Source organism: Colias croceus, chromosome 8 (assembly GCF_905220415.1).
Source record: "Colias croceus chromosome 8, ilColCroc2.1".
Classification (NCBI taxonomy): domain Eukaryota; kingdom Metazoa; phylum Arthropoda; class Insecta; order Lepidoptera; family Pieridae; genus Colias; species Colias croceus.
In genome coordinates, this window is record NC_059544.1 from 7,066,134 (window position 1) to 7,079,682 (window position 13,549).

Below are 13,549 nucleotides of genomic sequence, written 5' to 3' on the forward strand. Positions count from 1 at the left end.
GCCTTGGGAAAACTTTGTATTAACAGTGGCAATACCAAGTTAGGTGTGAAAGGGATAAAAAACATGAGTTAGGGTCAATGAACTTCTCGTCAGTCGGCAATCCTAGACGATATCTCCAGTGTCTTTTGGAGTACTGTATAATCTGTGTCGTTGTCAGTTGTCCTTGTCCTCATCCTTGTCACTGTGGTTGTCACTTGTCACTTGTCTGACGTCTCACGTCCGCACTCTGCGACCAGCGACAGCGTCACAGCGTCGGATTTTGGTGATCTTCAGCATTATCTTCAGTGATCTTGGTGATCTTGTTTCTTGAAGCAGAACATCAACATATTATATACTTGCCCTGTGGCTTGAATAGTTTTATGAGATACCGGTGTTATTATTGATAAATAATACCTTTAATATAAAAAAGCTGCTGTAAATTACTAACAATACAATAAATAGGCAGTGTGTCGTGTGTTTCAATGGAATAGTCTTTCGATGAGCTATTGATACAACATGGTAAGATTAATATATTTTGTATCTTGATTTCATTTAGGCTTATTTTTATCATTGTTTTATATTTAAACTTTAACATTGTAATTGAGTTATAATTGAGAATTTATTCCGTAGAGTCCTATTGTCAGATATACAAATGCTAGCTTTCCGGCCGCGGCTTCGCCCGATGTCTATTAACTAAAAAATTATACATATAAACGTTCCTCTTCAATCACTTCGTGTATTACAAAAAAATCATAATCCGTTGCGTAGTTATAGAGATATAAGTATACATAGGAACAGAGAAGTGATTTAGTGATTTAAAACAAATAAAACAATTTCTGGTACTTTTTTCCAAAAGAACAAAAAGTAAGATAATATTTTTTAATAATTTTAGGATACTTCAAGGACCGGCTCTCCTGGTATGATGGCACCAGCCCCAATGTTGCCACCACCTATGCTAGGTGGCATGCCTCCACCAATGCCTCCAGCTGTTGCTATGCCCCCTGTGCCTGGCATGCCACCTAACATGGCTGGTATCCCCCCTCCGATGGGATATCCTCCAATGATGCCATTTTCAATGCCACCACCTGGTTTTCCACCATTCAAGCCAGTAAGTAAATATTTCTCTTGTTGTAATGGTAAGAATGTGAGTTTTACATTATTTTTTTGTGTCTTGTGTATGTTGTGTAGAGAAGCTGACTAAAAACTTCAAATTCACTTTGGTTACATACCTTGTATATGTCATAAGTATTGTATAAAAATAAATTCTATTATAAAAACAAATAAAGAGGAGTTTATCCATCATAATTTTAGGATCTAAGTGCACCAGCTCCTGAAATATCACCAATGGCTAACCAGAACAGCCCATGGTCTGAGCATAAAGCTCCAGATGGACGCACATACTATTACAATTCTATAACAAAGCAGAGTTTGTGGGAAAAACCAGATGATTTGAAAACTGCAGCTGAGGTAATTATCCAAACTTAACCTAGCTTTATTGTAATGAAATTACTGAGTTGTTTTTATTGTAATAAAGGTACACACTTGTTTAAAATTTATAATATACTTGTACTTATAACTTTATTTAAAAATTACTTTTTTAACAAAATAAAGTGGTAAGTAAGTAATAGGTTAAATATGTATACAGTCATAAATGGTAATACTACAGTTAACAATAAATTACAGAAACTTTTGTCATCTTGCGTCTGGAAAGAGTACACAACAGATGCAGGCCGTGTATACTATCATAATATTGAGACAAAAGAATCCAGTTGGGTGATTCCAAATGAATTACAAGAAATAAAAGACAAAATTGCAGCAGAAGAGGCAGCGCAGTAAGTTATAGCACAGATTTTTATTGTTTGATTTGATCTTACATTATTACTTAATTAATTAATACTCATGTGTGGTTTTTCAGGGATAAAACCTATCCTATGTGTTAATCCAAATTACCTGCTATATGAGTGCTAAATTTCATTGTAATCGGTTCAGTAGTTTTTTCGTAAAAGAGTAACAAACATACACACCTGCACATACATATACATCCATCCTCACAAAATAATAAAGGATAACAAACATCAACATATTTCTTATTGTTTTAATAATTTCAGAACTGGTTTAAATGCAGAATTGCCTACTGGAGATGTACCCTTGCCCTCATCACCTGCCACAGGCACCACTGGGAGTTCAGCCTTGGATGAAGCAATGGCCAAAACTTTAGCTGCTATTGATCCTTCTTTAGCTAATGCCATTCCGATACCTGATGAAAGTAAGCAAGATTCCTATGTCCTGTCAATTTTATTTAAATTGATTAATATGAACATGTTTTATTAGCATTTGAGCTTAAAATTTTGGTCATTTATTTGTATTGTTTTGAGATAAAAATATAAATTGCATTTATTTATATTTTAATGATTTTACAGTTAAACCAGAAGAAATTGCAGCTCCACCCCAAATGAATGGAGGTGATGGATCAGAAATGACGGCTGAATTCCAATACAAGGATAAGAAAGAGGCCATTGAAGCTTTTAAGGAACTTTTGCGCGACAGGGTAAATAAAAAATAAATCTGCTAAAACGAAATTTTAAAAACGAATACAAAAAGCGTCATCCATTTTTCATTTCTATTCCTTATGTAATAAAAATTTACATTAATTTACTTAAAATGTTTTTGAAGATTATTATCATTGTTTATCATTCCGATTTTTTTAAGAATGTACCATCTAATGCATCATGGGAGCAATGTGTCAAGATAATATCAAAAGATCCACGATATGCTACTTTCAAGAAACTAAGTGAGAAAAAACAAGCTTTCAATGCTTACAAGACACAAAAGATTAAGGATGAGCGAGAAGAACAGAGGTTGGAAATAAAAAAGTACATTATTAAAGTACTCCTTTTTCTTATTAAATTTATATTAAATTTAAAATGTTCTTTATAGATTGAAGACTAAGAAGAATAGGGAGAATCTTGAAGAATTTCTGTTAAGCTGTGACAGAGTAACTTCACTCACCAAATACTATAAATGTGAGGAAATGTTTGGGAATCTTGAGGTATGTAACAAATGGTCAAACTTGTATTGAATGCATTATTCAATTTATATCCGTTTTTTTATCAGCTGTAAATCAGTGAGTATCAGAATATTTTATATAAAATATAGAATGTGTAAAAATTTGTACAAATTAAGTTACTAATAAAATGCAAGTTAATCATTTGACCAGGTTTCTGTATATTTTCTCTATGGGCATTTCAGTATGGGAAAAGTATTCCTAATTTATATTTTCATGTCAACATTTATTTTCGCGCCAAAAGCAGTGCAGATGAAAACGCATTTAAAAAGGTAGTTTTGTGTTACATATTGTTTAATTATTGTAGATTTGGCGCTGCGTACCGGATTCTGATCGCCGCGACATATATGAGGACTGCATTTTCACAATCACCAAACGTGAAAAGGAAGAAGCTAAAGCACTAAAGAAACGGAACATGAAAATGTTGGCACAGGTATTCTATTCTTTTATACTTAAAAACATATTATTTAATTTAAATATGTTGAACTAAATATAGGTAACAAATAAAGTTGACCAAAAAAACTGTCTCTTTTGTTTCTTTTTTTGTTTTTAGGTATTGGAAAATATGAATGAAATAACTTATAGCAGTACTTGGAGTGAAGCCCAGGTACTGCTTCTGGAGAACTCGGCGTTTAAAAATGATGTTAGTCTACTGGGAATGGATAAAGAAGATGCACTCATAGGTATACAGATATATATCTGTACAAAAAATTGTATTTAAAATATGCATTACTTACATGACTATATAATAAATAGCAGTTTCCTTTAATGCAAACAGCTACAACCTGCAATTAATCAGCTTAAAAGAGCAATACTTAATAATGTTTATGTTTTACAAGTTTTGAAAGTTGTGATATTTCACAATGTAAAGCTGTCTTTTTCATTTTTTTAGTATTTGAGCAACACATAAGAAATTTAGAGGCGGAATATGCTCAAGAAAAGGAACAGGTCAAAAAGAGGAATAAAAGACAACAGAGGAAAAACAGGGATAACTTTTTGGTAAGGTTATAACAAAAAATAAAATGCTAACCCAATTTTGTTGCACTTTTCTTTTTACATACGGTTGATGCATTTTTAAATATTATTATGTATTTTTCAGTATGAATTTGTATGGTAAAATATAAAATTAATATTTAATTTTACTTTTTATACATAAGACCAATAATAATAGATCTTATGTACATCTTTATTAACTGTAAGTATATAATAAAAAAAATCCAAAACAAGTTCCAAGTTCCAAAACTTAAAGTATGTCTTATTACAACAGGCATTACTTGACGGTCTGCACGAAGAAGGCAAGTTAACATCAATGTCACTATGGGTTGAGCTGTATCCAGTAATTTCTGCTGATATGAGGTTTTCAGCCATGCTCGGTGAGTATAAATAAAAAAATTATAGTAAGTAGGTGTAGTGTTTGATTTTACGCGAGTATTATACATTTAGAAATTAAAGACTTTTTAACGGATTTTAAATATATATAAATCGCGTTTAAAATCCGTTAAAATATCTTTAATTTCTAAATTATACTAAGATATTTTTAAATCTCTGGTTCTATGCAATTATAGACATGTCAATTGTAATTCCGACATAGATATTATTTTTTTTTAGAAGCCCAGAATTTCTATTTATTATTTTGTGATAAGTAGTTGAAAACATATTAGTTATATCGTATTTTTCTTATTTTTCCTTTTCTTAGTGTCGTATCAATTAGAGACTCTTGAAACACGATGTTTTTACGACTTATAATTTTATAAAACCTCTAGGTCAAAGCGGATCGACACCGTTAGATCTATTCAAATTCTACGTGGAGAACTTGAAGGCGCGATTCCACGACGAGAAGAAGGTTATAAAGGAAATTCTCAAGGAGAAGCAGTTTGAAGTGAAAACTGACACCACGTTCGAGGAGTTTGCGACAGTTGTATGTGAGGATAGCAAGTCGGCGTCACTTGATGCGGGCAACGTCAAGCTTACGTATAACTCGCTGCTTGAAAAGGTAAAAAAAAACTTTGTTGAATTAATTTCTCGTTCATTTAGTGACCTTGAAGTAGAATAAGTACACTTTAATAGAGGTAAATAAATAACAAGGTGACCTTTGGAGCAAAATGATTGTGTGGATGAATGTATTTGTATTAGTACGGCATTTCCGATTAAGTTGCCAACATGTACTTAGCAGTTTTTGTGGTCATAAATTTCATACAATTTTGTAATAATGCGATAGAAGCGTTTTACCTATGTTCTAACGTCATTTTGTTTTTATTTGTTGAGAAATTACGATATATCTCGTCAATAAAATAAAACAATTCTTGCATTACAAACCCATACATTTTACTTTTTTTAATTTTCCTCCCACTAGGCGGAAGCGCGCAACAAAGAAAAGATAAAAGAAGAGACGAAAGCGCAGAAGAAGATAGAGAGCGCGTTCAAGTGGGCGCTCTCTGATGCGGACGTGGACCATCAGCTCAGCTGGCAGGAGGTGCGAGAGAAGTTAGATCTTACTGCGCCAGAGTTTGCCGCTGTACCCAATGAGGAGGACAGGATTCGTATATATAAGGTGAGATTTAGGAGTTATTTGTTTCCTTAGAATGTGTTGAATATTAACACATTGACGAAAAATAAACAACTTGACTCAAAAACTCTGCCTTCGCGTGTTTAAGGCAGAGTTTCAAAATGAGCGACTTTGAGTTTTACTGCTACGAAATATAGTATATCAATGAACGTTTAATAAATCGTGAGATAAAAAAATGTTTTATGAATTTTGTGATTATAAATTTAAATTAAACACCTTTAACAGGACTTCCAACATGAACAAGAGGATAGCTGTATGCATTATCATCATCCAAAGCCAAAGAAGTCGAAAAGATCGAAGAAGAAGAAGCGTTCTCGCTCTGCATCTTTGGTATGTTATTTCAACAATAAGTTGTCTTCCTTCTTTAATGTTGCATTTTTTTTTGTTCAATTAATAGAATTGTTATATTAGTTATAACCTTGTATCTATAAATTGGTAACCTTTTTAAAAATATGGTAATTTATAAACCCACAAAGCGATTACGTTTTCATAAAAAAAATGTATCACCATTTTGTTGATTTCAATGAAATTTTATCTTATAATTTCTCCATTTACGTAATCCATAATGGCGTCATATTTGCAGTCGGTGTCCCGATCGCCGTCACCAGTGTTGCCGTCTCGCTCAGACAGCCGCAGCCGGGACAAGGGCGAGCGAGACGCAGATAAGGCTGAGAAGAGTGACCGCGAGAAGGAAGAGCCGGGAGAGTTAGAGAAGGGGGAAGTGGAACGGTCGCCGACACCTGTTTCGCCGTCGTCGGAAGATACGCGCAAACATAAGAAGTCTAAGAAGAAACATAGGAAACATTCGCCGCCGCCGGTATGTTAAAAGATGTTTTAACTTATTTATTTGAAAGAAAGTTTGTTTCTACTAACCATGAAAATAAAATTGGGAGTTATGTGAAGACCTATCATTGTCAATAAGGTTTTTTATAAAATTTTGCAAAACTTTAAAATATTTCCTAAAAAATAATTTGTGCTTTGAATTAGTTTCAATATCATAAAACTTGGTCATATCAATCATCAGAAATTTATTTGATAAATGAAAAAAATAATCTTATTTATTTTCAATAAACTTTTTTACTAAAAATATCACAATGTAACATTTCACAGAAATCGCCAACCCCAGAGGAGGGTGGTATATCCGAAGAGGAGGTGCCTCGCCCAAAGAAGAAGAGCAAGAGGTCAGCGCCCAGCAGCCCTGAAGACGAGCCCTCGCACAAGCCCAAGAAGAAGAAGGACAAAAAGGACAAGAAGGAGCGGTGAGCTTTGTTGTTTATGACTATATCGGTTTAAGCGCCATCTAGTGTTAGTAAGCGGGTTGTTTTTGATTTCTATAATTTTTGTTTGCTACCATAATATTTTGTTCGCAACGTCATGGCATTAATTTATATAAATTACCTACATAATAAAAATATTCAAAAATACAGCTAAAAATTTTTTAAAATCAAAAAGGACCCACTATTAGTATTTTGTAGTACATTGGAGGGATTGGGATGTAGCTTACACAGTAACTAATATTTTACATTCATAATAGATTGAATAATATTCACTCACATTTTAATAATGATCCAAGTAGGTTTTGCTTGATTTGTATAGTTCACTTGATCATAGTTCTCATAACTAACTTCCTAGCGTAAACTTAGTTTTAAGTATGAACCATTCATCTACTTAGAATATAAAATTGACCATAAATATTTAATACCCGTGTATTTGGAATTTGGATTGAGAATAGTATACCTATTACTATAAATTTAAAATCAATAGAAGAATTTTACGAATTTATTTTTAAATATACATATATTTTTGTATTGGATCCTTTCCAAGTACATGGAGCTTCCTTTATTTTCATTCATTTTATGCTTACGAGACGCAATAGGGATTTTGCAAGGTGAGAAGTTGTAATATTAGTAGTCATTTGAAATTTATTTATTTTGCACTAGTTGAATTTAAAAGAAAAAAGCAATTATATGACATTATTAATATTAATGTTGTAATTTAATATGCTTTTTATTATTGTTTTGATTTGGTACGAGTGCCTTGCCCGACAACACACTTCACCTATAAAATCATTAATTTCAGATAACCATAATATTCATGGGTCGCGTTTAGCGGGGCGGTCGTTAGTTATGTACTCGTATCATAAGGCGCGGTAATTAACGGCTCGTCCAGAAAGGGCGAAACGGCGGCACGTTTTGGATTATATTGCTCGCGCCACAGTTAGCGCCAGCAATATACGCCAAAACGTGTCGGCCAGTAAATAATGTGTATGAATGCGAAGGTCGGGCGGCGCGGTGCCGGCGTGGAGCGACGCCGAGCTGGAGTCGCGGCGCGCGGCGCTGCTCGCGCAGCTGCACGAGCAGGAGACCGACTGACGTCGCCCGCACATACACATCTTCAACGACTACCCGCGCCCGCCCCGCAAACCGGCCCCGCTCGACCTGCCCCACTCGCCGCCCGCCCCCGCCCCCGCCGTCGCCGAGCTCGACCCCCCCTCCGACACCCCCCCCAAACTCGAGGCGCCGTCGGAAGATTCAGACGCATAAGTTATGTGATGCCCGCGGGCGGTGGTGGTCGCTCATCGGGCGGCTCGCTCGTTTGATCGCTTTATAATAGTGTCACTCTCATATAGCGCAGTGAAAAACAATTTAGTGAATAAGCAAAACTGAAGTGAAATTTTGTACATATTTTTTTCTGACAGTATGAATAATGCTCAGGTGTCTGTTGTGTTAGTAGTGTGGAATAGTAATTAGTTGAAATTTTATTATATTAGCATAGTAGAGTTATGCTGTCCCAATTAATCGCAATTACTCGTACATTATGATGTGCATTTGTCTGTCAATATAAGTTATCTTCTAATGTATATTTTATTGATATCATTGATTGTAGTGTTTAACTCGACATACATTTTAGGATAAGATCAGATAATAACATTTATGTAATCTTGTCTTTTATCTACCTAGCAAACTGGGTAATGTAAATTACAGTTTTTAAAACTTTAAATAAAAAATTCATTTTGTAAAATGCTTTTTTATTTTTAAATATAAATGCACTTAAACTTATTTATAACAATCATATTACATATATGAAATATAAATATTATTAAAAACTCCATGATTTAAATATGTGTGTATAATTTATAATATGTGTAAATATTGTTGATTTTTTGAGTTATAATTTTACCTAAAAAATATTCTTGCACTTGTTAGACTGTAATATAAAAGTTTATATTCTTCTTCAAGGGTTTTCAGTTTCTTCTCTGATAAAGCCAATGCTTGCTGCAATTGCACTGATCCCTTGTTTTTCTGATCTTCAATCGTTCGCCTTTCGTCTTTAATATGATTCCATATAGAATCAAACCAATGTAAAGATTCAAAATTGCAGTCCTAAAACAAAATATTACATTAATTTTCTGCAAGTAAAATATTAAATGGATGTATATGTAGATAGAATATTTTTACAACACAAGTATTAATTTACATATATAAAACACTAGCTGTTTCCCGCGCTTTCACTCGCATTGCTCCGCTCCTGTTGGTCTTAGCGTAATGATAATATATAGCCTATAGCCTTCCTCGTTAAATGGGCTATTTAACACCGAAATAATTTTTCTGAGATTAACGCGTTCAAACAAACAAACAAACTCTTCAGCTTTATAATATTTGTATAGATTATAGTATAGATTGGTATGAGCTAATATTGAAAATTAGTGCGTACCTGGTCCAATAACTTCAGGATATAAGCCACGCCCATTGCAAAACCGTCATCGGTAAAACCCGCTCCGACTTTGTTCTTCTTAGACATTTTATCTTTCGATAATATCATGTGCTCAACAAAATTTAAAGTTAGAGGAGGAACAATGATGAAGAAATTTTTAAGGTGTACATTTTTGGGGTTCCGAAACACAGGTGCAAATACTTCTACTAGGAGCTTAAAGTATTCAGTGCCGAGAATAAAATTCGATATGAGACCTTCAATATTCTCGTCTAAGTTTTCAGCTGTTTCTAAAGTTTTTGCTGTGTAGTTACTTTCTTCACATAGTGATTTAATTTTTTTGGGTTCGAGTGTTGGCAAGAACGCAGTAGCGTCGGCACAACAGTGCCTTCCTCCTGACCGTATCATCCTCACATAACCCATTGCATTGCCAATTTGAGTGATAAGGTCTCTGAATAGATCTAAATAACTTTGTCCATCATCTGCTACGCCCAATACTTTTATGCCCTTATTAAATCTATCTGCGTTTTTGTATGGGTATATGTTTCCATGTTCTCCAACATTTTCTCTAAAATGTCTGAGATCCTTGATCAAGCGAGATTTTATTTGTTCATCATACATGAACTGAGAAAAGGTGAAGAATTTGTTCTTCAAAAATTGGTATGTAAAGTTGACAGTTGTGTTCATTATACCAGTTCCATGTGTCCTTATAGAATTTGCAATGTGTCGAATATTTATAGAATTAAGGTGTTTATTGTTGCTGCTCTTCTCAATAAATATTTGATTGTTCAGATTGTATTGGTATTTTGAGACAAATATGTGTATGTTTCTCATTATTTCTAAAACGTCAAGGCCCTGCTCTAAAGTTTGTGTTGGGAGGTCATCTTGAATTGGCAGTAGATTAAATTTGAATTTAGCCATTTGTCGCATTTCACCATATGTCTTCCAATCAGATAAAACTACAGTGGTCAGATTATAGTATGTTTTGGATAAGTAATGCTCTACTGCAGGGACAACTCTCATATAAACACAGCTTACTTTAAGATTATCTATAAGTAGTAATGATTTTTTTATCATATCCATTGTAAGAGGATTAACAACATCCAATTGTAAATGGGAATGTATATGCAGACGTAAATTTGTTTCAATGCTTTGACTCATATTGTTTATTACATTTTCTTTTATTATGTTTTGAACATTACACATAAACTCCTTAGATTGAGGTTTACCAAAATATTTATCAGTTTCTTCCAATAAGCTCATACAATCATCAATAACCATTAGGAAATACTTTAATTTCAATGCATTCAATTGAGTGCTAAAATTTTGCTGAAAATATAGTGGAATGATATTTTGATGCCATATGATCCAAGAGCAATTACAGTATCTATCTATTGACTTAATAAATTTTAATAGTATTTGTTCCCTTTCTAGTAACATTCCAAGTTTTATATAACTATCTTCTAAATATGTAGTATCAGGAATAAAGCTCAATGCAATATTGGTAGCTATATTTCTTTCTAATGTAGCTGCTCCTCTAATAGCTTGCTCAGCAATCACAATACAAGTCAATTCATCTAATCTCTTGTTTGCATACCTTTTATCATCAATTATACTCTTCTTGACTTCAAGAATAGATGAAGCAGCTTGGAATGTTAAATGTTGAACTATCATTGTTATTGAATTAATAATTTGTGTATAATTTCGGCTCACAACATTCTTTAGAGCCTTTAGGGTATCTATAAATTCGAAAATCGACATCAATAATGTTTTTGTCAATGGCACCCCTAGTGACAGATGCAAATTAATAAAAGAAAGCACAGAATGTGATAAATTAGATGCAATTTCGAGGCCATCCAATAAAGTTTTAGCATGGTTGCTCATTTCACAAGCACTAAGTTTGTTGTTACATGAAAATAGATCTTCTGTTGTCAAAACCCAAAGAGTGCAAATATTTTGAAGATTTATTATATCCTTAGCAAGTGATAATTTTTTGCTATTCATGTACGCTTGGCGAGCTTTTAACATAGCCTGTGATAGTTTATTACTATTAGTACTTAATGATGGTATATATCTATGAAGAAACTGCTCTGGAAACCATATTGCATTACCAATAATGTAGATGCTGTGAGCCTGTAAAATAGAAATAGCATTTTATTTAGAAAATTCTAATATGACCATAAAATATGAGTAGTTATAGTTTTTATTTTTATTACCTTGGCATTAATTTCTGATAGACTTTTGAAAAGTTTTTTATCATTGTTACTGAAGAGGTGACAGTTTAATACAAATAATGCATTTATTTTAATGCATTTGTACATGTTGTCTGAATTAGGTTTATCTTGGATAAATTTATCAAGATTAATCAATGCTTGCTTGATATACTGGGTAAATTCTGTCATTACTGTTCCACACACTTTTCCAGGGAGATCTTTCTTTCTTAGGTTGAGTAAATTACTTAGGGAATTTTGAACAACATCATCACTCATAAGTCTTGCTGTAATGATGTCAATAGCTCCATTTACAGAATTGAGTCTATCTTCATTGATGTCTAAACTTCTGCCAGAAGAATTTTGACTTTTGAAAGCTTTTACAAATGCATTCCACTTGGTTTGAATGGAACATTTTGATATTAATAATTCTGTTAAAACTAATATTGTAAAGAGTTCTCCGATATTGTTAATAATGTAATGCCATTGAATTCCATCTAAAATAATTTTGTAAATATAATAAACATACATAATATACTTCTGTTACATTACAGTAATATAAACATAATATAATAAATATACAATATATTATGTAATGTTATTAAAAACTTACTTATATTAACTATTTCCTCTCTAAACACAGCAAAAACTTGACTCAATACATTATTCAATGTGTCATTACAACGGATCACAAATGCATTCAGTAAGCAAATAGATTGCATCTGATGAGAAATATCACTACTAGTGTATTCATCATACAAAGATAAAAATTTGAAATGCCTGTAATATAAAAGATTTGTTGTAGAATATGTAGGTATAAGTACACATAAAAGAAAAGCGTTACGGTTCATACTTATCAAATGCTTCAATTTTCAATGTTGCTATTTCAGCACAGAGAGATGTGAAGATACCCAATATTTTAGTCATAACAGGATTATCTGATACAACAAGCTCCGTAACAGGGAGAAGTTCTTCAGGAGCTAACTCTATTTGAATAGGTAAAAACGACTTATTATCATCAAACGATCCACATTTTAATACCGACGCATAATCCTGATATTGTTGTTTAAAAAAATTGCCATAATTTCTTAGCACAAGTGCTCCAGCTTCCTTTTCCACGTCAGTTTTCATGTTAAAGAAGTACTAAACAAAACTAGAATACTACATACAATTATTTAATGTGTATCGCTTTCGCTTAATTAAAAATACAACGAAGAAAACAATCTCTTGATAAATTTTTAGATTTCACAAATATGTCTGAATGATCAATGACATTGACATATTATGACTTCAACACTACACATGACAATATGTGAAATTTTTTCCTTTTTTTTTCAATAGAACGCCATCTAGCAATTTGGTATATTTATCTAATATATAAAAATCAATGCCACTTTTCGTTGTAATTCCATAACTCGAGAACGGCTGAACCGATTTCGAATTCTTTTTTTATTATATTCCTTGAAGTACGAGGATGGTTCCTATGTAGAGAACGTAAATATGTACCACGGGCGAAGCCGGGGCGGACCGCTAGTATATTATAAAATATATGACACGATATTATATCATCTTGTAATTTTCTTAAAAGCTAAAAAAATTCTGGAAGTAAACTTATAAAGATTAAAAACATATCCAAGAAGCACACGCGTTGTCAAAAGTGGGATCTTAAACCTATTATAAATCAAAATAATTGGCGGGGCCTAAATTTAGAAATCCGTATCGCGTTATGTTCCTTATTCCTGAAATGGAACAAAGGAGTCACTTCTCCAAGCTAAATAGCTGTTGTAAATCGGTTAGAAAGCGAGCAATAATTATTATTATAATAATTATTCTTTGTCTTTCTTACGAGCAACCATTTTTAGCATTATACATAGTTTGTAACCTTTTTGTAACGGCCATGGACATATTTATTAAATCAAAAAGCTTGTCCGTAGTATTGGTTTGTGTTTTAAACACAATTATTGCCACATTATTGCGATCATCTTGTAGGGTTTATAGTAGAGCCATTTTAATAGGCAA

At 32.9% G+C, this 13,549-nt stretch overlaps 2 protein-coding genes across 3 annotated transcripts; one reads left to right on the top strand and one right to left on the bottom strand.

The window, feature by feature from the left end:
* Positions 1 to 225: 225 nt before the first annotated feature.
* On the top strand, positions 226 to 8,630 carry LOC123693518 (pre-mRNA-processing factor 40 homolog A). Of its 2 annotated transcripts, none has more exons than XM_045638664.1 (18): positions 226 to 498; positions 872 to 1,087; positions 1,291 to 1,446; positions 1,663 to 1,811; positions 2,088 to 2,245; positions 2,400 to 2,527; positions 2,689 to 2,837; positions 2,917 to 3,028; positions 3,351 to 3,476; positions 3,597 to 3,726; positions 3,936 to 4,042; positions 4,311 to 4,416; positions 4,807 to 5,036; positions 5,397 to 5,594; positions 5,835 to 5,939; positions 6,193 to 6,426; positions 6,720 to 6,868; positions 7,689 to 8,630. In XM_045638664.1, exons 1-18 carry the CDS (start codon positions 496 to 498, stop codon positions 7,690 to 7,692), a joined length of 2,460 nt encoding a protein of 819 aa, XP_045494620.1. In that variant the 5' UTR covers positions 226 to 495; the 3' UTR covers positions 7,693 to 8,630. The 2 variants fall into 2 exon arrangements, with proteins under 2 accessions (XP_045494620.1, XP_045494619.1); XM_045638663.1 differs by having other exon boundaries at positions 7,888 to 8,630.
* Positions 8,631 to 8,724: 94 nt separating this feature from the next.
* LOC123693519 (WASH complex subunit 4) lies at positions 8,725 to 12,784 on the bottom strand. Its single transcript, XM_045638666.1, has 5 exons — positions 12,384 to 12,784; positions 12,144 to 12,310; positions 11,537 to 12,027; positions 9,324 to 11,453; positions 8,725 to 8,992 (listed from the first exon to the last, which is right to left on the bottom strand). Exons 1-5 carry the CDS (start codon positions 12,659 to 12,661, stop codon positions 8,786 to 8,788), a joined length of 3,273 nt encoding a protein of 1,090 aa, XP_045494622.1. The 5' UTR covers positions 12,662 to 12,784; the 3' UTR covers positions 8,725 to 8,785.
* Positions 12,785 to 13,549: the final 765 nt, after the last annotated feature.